The sequence below is a fragment of the Oncorhynchus kisutch genome, linkage group LG26, assembly GCF_002021735.2.
Source record: "Oncorhynchus kisutch isolate 150728-3 linkage group LG26, Okis_V2, whole genome shotgun sequence".
Taxonomy (NCBI): Eukaryota; Metazoa; Chordata; class Actinopteri; order Salmoniformes; family Salmonidae; genus Oncorhynchus; species Oncorhynchus kisutch.
This window is the reverse complement of record NC_034199.2, coordinates 21,769,589-21,776,156: the sequence shown is the minus strand read 5'-3', so window position 1 is coordinate 21,776,156 and position 6,568 is coordinate 21,769,589. Positions and strand designations below refer to the sequence as shown.

The 6,568-nt window shown below is 45.1% G+C and overlaps 1 protein-coding gene across 1 annotated transcript; it reads right to left on the bottom strand.

Moving 5' to 3' along the window:
* Positions 1 to 1,278: 1,278 nt before the first annotated feature.
* On the bottom strand, positions 1,279 to 4,840 carry LOC109871191 (protein CXorf21). Its single transcript, XM_031806323.1, has 2 exons — positions 4,565 to 4,840; positions 1,279 to 2,937 (listed from the first exon to the last, which is right to left on the bottom strand). Exon 2 carries the CDS (start codon positions 2,933 to 2,935, stop codon positions 1,736 to 1,738), a length of 1,200 nt encoding a protein of 399 aa, XP_031662183.1. The 5' UTR covers positions 2,936 to 2,937; positions 4,565 to 4,840; the 3' UTR covers positions 1,279 to 1,735.
* Positions 4,841 to 6,568: the final 1,728 nt, after the last annotated feature.

Below are 6,568 nucleotides of genomic sequence, written 5' to 3'. Positions count from 1 at the left end.
AGGCTGTGTTAGGGCTTTTTATTTTTATTTTACCTTTATTTAACTAGGCAAGTCAGTTAAGAACAAATTCTTATAAAAATAAGGAAAACCCTTGAATGAGTAGGTGTGTCCAAACGTTTGACTGGTACTGTACAGATACACACACACACATACATATATGTAAAGTTACACACACATGCACACTCACACAGGAAAGTTTTGTGTGGCCTGTACAATAGATTTAAGACTTAGTTGTGATAACATCATTGGCAGTAGACAACAGGGAGTGGAAAATAACAACCCCATGCTGGATGGGTTCAAGGAGAGGGTCAGGACAGGGACAGGACAGGACAGAGAGAGAGAGAGAGAGGAGAGAAGAGAGAGAGGAGAGAGAGAGAGAGAGAGAGAGAGAGAGAGAGAGAGAGAGAGAGAGAGAGAGAGAGAGAGAGAGAGAGAGAGATAGAGAGGAGAGAGAGAGAGAGGAGAGAGAGAAGAGAGAGAGAGAGAGAGAGAGAGAGCGAGAAGAGAAGGAGGAGAGAGAGAGAGAGAGGAGAGAGAGAGAGAGGAGAGGAGAGAGAGAGAGAGAGGAGAAGAGAAGAGAGAGAGAGGAAGAGAGAGAGAGAGAGAGAGAGAGAGAGAGAGAGGAGAAGAGGAGGAGAGAGAGAGAGAGAGAGAGAGAGAGAGAGAGAGAGAGAGAGAAGAGAGAGAGAGAGAGAGAGAGAGAGAGAGAGAGAGAGAGAGAGAGAGAGAGAGAGAGAGAGAGAGGAGAGAGAGAGAGGAGAGAGAGAGAGAGAGAGAGAGAGAGAGAGAGAGAGCAGAGAGAGAGAAGAGAGAGAGAGAGAGAGAGAGAGAGAGAGAGAGAGAGAGAGAGAGAGAGAGAGAGAGAGAGAGAGAGAGAGAGAGAGAGAGAGAGAGAGAGAGAGAGAGAGAGAGAGAGAGAGAGAGAGAGAGAGAGAGAGAGAAGAGAGAGAGAGAGAGAGAGAGAGAGAAGAGAGAGAGAGAGACGAGATGGAGAGAGAGAGAGAGAGAGGAAACATGAGACAAAGAAATAAAAATGTGGCAGAAGGAGATTGTGCCTGCCTTTCTGCCTGTTCTGCAGAGATACAACTCTCGGCTCCCCTCTTGTGGTTGCTTGAAAAAATACAAAAGGCAGAGCACACTTCACTACTCAGCTACTGCCTATGGCGCATAAAACTACCTCAAACTTATCTAGATGTGATTTAGTGTACGCTACTGTTATGATAATGCATTGGGAAGGATCCACTGTACTGGGATCAGTATCAGAGTAACTGACAATTGTGTAATCAACATGTTTATTGATTTTTCACAGACAAAAAAACAAGATAAAAACATTAGATAGAATGTCATGTTTTCTTCATGAAAACATGACAACAGTACAGACGTCTTCACTCTCCACCACTGCGTTTCCACCTCAATATGGATATTATATCACTGCAGCTATTTGACAGCTGTTTCGTTTCATCAGAAGAGAACGGTGTGTAGGGGGAACTGAGAGGATAGACAGAGTCTGAGTGAAGGTAATACCAAAGTAGGAAAGGTAGCAACAATTTACATTTTCCATTTAGGGTTAAAAACATAGCTGCACACACTCCCTCCTGGTCCTTCCCTGTTCAGAGGCTATTTTTAAAACTAGGGGGACAGTGAAACTGTCTAGTACTGGAGGAGAGCTGAGTCAAGTTGGTTGGACCTCAGTAACAAGACGGTTTCTGAGTGCAGTTGTTTCAGGGGTCAGGGGTCAAAGGATGTCTTTAACTGGGGGGTCAGTTGTGAAGTTAAGCGGTCCCTGAGGTACTCCTAGGCCCCCAGCACCAGCACCAGCAGCAGTAGTAGTAGAAGTAGAAGCAGCAGCAACAGTAGCAGTAGTAACAGCAGTAGTAACAGTAGCAGCAGTAACAGCAACAGTAGTAGTAGCAGCAGTAACAGCAGTAGTAACAGTAGCAGCAGCAGTAGCAGCAGCAGCAGTAGCAGTGGGGAGCTGCAGGTCAGTTGAGATCTGGAGCAGGGGAGTACTGATCTCACTGGACTGCAGGCCGCTGGCCACCCTCAGCAGGCAGCTGAGCACCATGTCTTTGGCCCGGCCCGCTTCTAGGTGGCCCTCACGGCTCAGCTGCAACGTGATCTGATCCAGGCTGGTAAGAAGCAGCTCTGAAGCCAGCAGGTGGCTGGGGAAACCCTCATTACAACCCCCTTCCCGGGCCATGCTCTCCAGCATGTACTGCTGGTACAGGTCCAGTAGCTTGTGCTCCAGGTAGCGGTTGAGCAGTGAGTTGGAGAGGGGCCCCTCACACCCCTGGAGGAGGAAGCTCTGGTCGCGGCCGCTCCCCGCCCTCCAGCGGGAGGATCCCAAGCCTGAGCCCCCCTGGAGAGGACGCAGTGGCCTGTCTTCAGAGGCCCGACCTGGGGGAGAGTCATCTGCGGCTGGGAGGACGTCACAGGAATAGAGGAAGGGGCCGTCGGCCTGGGTATCGCTGCAGGGCAGGAGCTCCCCATCGTGATCCGAAAGAGGCAGCACCTGGTCCCCCCCGATGTGGAGGTCGCTGTAGTTCTGACAGATGCTCTGGCAGGAAGAGGGCACCAGGAAAGGGACGTCGCCACCAGAACGAGCCTGCCCAGGGATCTCCATCTCTGGGGAAATGTGTCTGCCAGGATGGGGCCTCTGGGAATGCAAGGCCTGCTGTAGAGAAGAACCCTGGGGCTGGATTTGGGCACTCAACCGGTAGGGCCTCTGGTCTTGGGCCACTCTAGGCAGGATGGAGTGGCCCATTCTGCTTGGCTGGTCTGGAGAGGCCTGTAGTGTGAAGAGCGGGGCGGCTTTAACCGGCTGTGAGCCAGCCCTCACACTACTCGTGGGGGGCTCTATCACAGGGGGGAGAGGGTCCAGGCTCTCCTGGTCACTACAGTAGGTCATGCTCCATAGTATGCTCTCACACAGCATGGCTGGAAAGGAACACACATATACAGCCGTTTGGTCAGTTTACAGCAGCTTGTGGATAAACTGTCTTTGGTCAGTTTACAGCAGATTGTGGATAAACTGTCTTTGCTCAGTTTACAGCAGATTGTGGATAAACTGTCTTTGGTCAGTTTACAGCAGATTGTGAATAAACTGTCTTTGGTCAGTTTACAGCAGCTTGTGGATAAACTGTCTTTGGTCAGTTTACAGCCGATTGTGGATAAACTGTCTTTGGTCAGTTTACAGCAGATTGTGGATAAACTGTCTTTGGTCAGTTTATAGCAGATTGTGGATAAACTGTCTTTGGTCAGTTTACAGCAGATTGTGAATAAACTGTCTTTGGTCAGTTTACAGCAGATTGTGGATAAACTGTCTTTGGTCAGTTTACAGCAGATTGTGGATAAACTGTCTTTGGTCAGTTTACAGCAGATTGTGGATAAACTGTCTTTGGTCAGTTTACAGCAGATTATGGATAAACTGTCTTTGGTCAGTTTACAGCAGATTGTGGATAAACTGTCTTTGGTCAGTTTACAGCAGATTGTGGATAAACTGTCTTTGGTCAGTTTACAGCAGATTGTGGATAAACTGTCTTTGGTCAGTTTACAGCAGATTGTGGATAAACTGTCTTTGGTCAGTTTACAGCAGATTGTGGATAAACTGTCTTTGGTCAGTTTACAGCAGATTGTGGATAAACTGTCTTTGGTCAGTTTACAGCAGATTGTGGATAAACTGTCTTTGGTCAGTTTACAGCAGATTGTGGATAAACTGTCTTTGGTCAGTTTACAGCAGATTATGGATAAACTGTCTTTGGTCAGTTTACAGCAGATTGTGGATAAACTGTCTTTGGTCAGTTTACAGCAGATTGTGGATAAACTGTCTTTGGTCAGTTTACAGCAGATTGTGGATAAACTGTCTTTGGTCAGTTTACAGCAGATTGTGGATAAACTGTCTTTGGTCAGTTTACAGCAGATTGTGGATAAACTGTCTTTGGTCAGTTTACAGCAGATTGTGGATAAACTGTCTTTGGTCAGTTTACAGCAGATTGTGAATAAACTGTCTTTGGTCAGTTTACAGCAGATTGTGGATAAACTGTCTTTGGTCAGTTTACAGCAGATTGTGGATAAACTGTCTTTGGTCAGTTTACAGCAGATTGTGGATAAACTGTCTTTGGTCAGTTTACAGCAGATTGTGGATAAACTGTCTTTGGTCAGTTTACAGCAGATTGTGGATAAACTGTCTTTGGTCAGTTTACAGCAGATTGTGGATAAACTGTCTTTGGTCAGTTTACAGCAGATTGTGGATAAACTGTCTTTGGTCAGTTTACAGCAGATTGTGGATAAACTGTCTTTGGTCAGTTTACAGCAGCTTGTGGATAAACTGTCTTTGGTCAGTTTACAGCAGATTGTGAATAAACTGTCTTTGGTCAGTTTACAGCAGATTGTGGATAAACTGTCTTTGGTCAGTTTACAGCAGATTGTGAATAAACTGTCTTTGGTCAGTTTACAGCAGATTGTGGATAAACTGTCTTTGAATCCCTTTTGAATATATGTGTTTATATTGTACAATGTATTCATACACTGGGTAGAAATATGGATTTTTGTTTTGACTCCTTACCTTCAAATTCAAACGATGCAACACGTCAAATGACGTAACACTCTTCAAGCAGTCATGCAGTCCACCAACTGTTGCTCTGAGTTGGATGTGTGCTCCTCTCCTCGCTCTATTCATGTCAGTGTCTCCAGGTCTATTGTACCAAGCCAGTGCAGTACCATAGAGCAGTGTGAGTGAGTGGTTGTGGTAAGTGTAGGTACCATTGCTTTAAGCTTTATACAAGACCAAGAGGAAGTGAGAGGGCTGTCTTCCATATCCTCCATCATAGCATCTGTCAATGTCCTGAACATGAAACAATACAGTTTTGTTTTCCACTGAAAAAAGCACAGGGGTTTAAAAGAGGAAGGAAAGCACAGGTGAGGGGTTTAAAAGAGGAAGGAAAGATTGATTTAAGGAGAAAGAAACTTCACACTAAGCTAAACAAATATAAATTGGACTCTCCCTTTCAACTTATGTCTCAAACTGACAGTGTGTGTGTGTGTGTGTGTGTGTGTGTGTGTGTGTGTGTGTGTGTGTGTGTGTGTGTGTGTGTGTGTGTGTGTGTGTGTGTGTGTGTGTGTGTGTGCGTGTGTGTGTGCGTGTGTGTGGCCCTGCCCAAGCGTCTGGTCTGTTTACAGGTGACAGAAAGGGAAGTGTGGCCTCACGCTCCAGCCTGTGGTCATGCAACCACAACTCATCATTTCCTGTTTGAAACCCAAGACTTTGGGCAGCTCAGTGTTATGCTAGAAACCAGACCCTGCATAGTCAGTCAGGTCCGCTCTGACACATTGTGTAACCATAGGTGCCATGGAGTGTTGAGCCTATCTGATAAGGGTATCAATTAATGTGTTGGGGGATCCCTCAGTCTACAATCTATATACTGTATAGTTCTATTGCGGTCATGAAAAGATTTGCAGAGTAGAGGTGGGAGGGGGGTCGTTTTCTTGTGTTCACTCTCCAGTCTAGGGCTCCTTAGTCAATAGATGAGTCAATGCAGATTGCAGATCTTCGCCTTGCGTCTGTTGGCCAGCAGAGAACCAGCGCAACAATGGGGTTCACAGGGCGTGAAACATGACACCGCAGTTACCTTAATTATTTATTTGGAGGGGATATTTAGACAGATATTATGCATAGTGTAATCCGTAATTTATTAAATTAACACTGAAAGTGTGGACCTGTACAGACACTGGAACAGTGTTAAATTCACACACTGCTTATTGTAAAGCTTTATTTACCAGAGTGACTTGCCTTTCGACTGAATTGTAGTTGACACCCACGAATGTATTTGTTAGTGACATTCGTTCATTTTCAATCCTATGGACCTCACCAAGCATTTTCCTACTGGAGGCAAATGTTATCATTAAAGGTCCCGAACAGGCATTCTGATTCCCATGGAAAATAGCCTTTTGAGTGAATGAAATGTCACCCATAATATTTTAGGGGGATAGAAATGCTCAAAGTCTTTGAAAAAACTACATGGAAGTTTGAAAAAACAGGCTGTTTTCAGTGAGCTTATATTAATGAGTTCGCCTTGACTGACAGCTCTTTGAAACGCCTGTGTCAAGAAACTTGGATGCAGTGTTGTAGTAAATTAATCTATTTGGAGATACACAAAGCAACTCAAACAACATTGCAAATGCATTAATGGTGTCAATTGTTTTTTTTAATCCTTTTTGGGATAGGGGGCAGCATTTTCACTTTTGGATGAATAGCGTGCCCAGAGTGAACTGCCTCCTACTCTGTCCCAGATGCTAATATATGCATGTTATTATTACTATTGGATAGAAAACACTCTAAAGTTTCTAAAACTGTTTGAATGATGTCTGTGAGTATAACAGAACCCATATGGCAGGGGAAAACCTGAGAAAAATCCAACCAGGAAGTGGGAAATCTGAGGTTTGTAGTTTTTCAAAGCTTGGCCTATCATATATACAGTGTCTATGGGGTCAAGTTGCACTTCCTAAGGCTTCCACTAGATGTCAACCATCTTTCGAAACTTCTTTCATGCTTCTGCTATAAAGGAGGGGG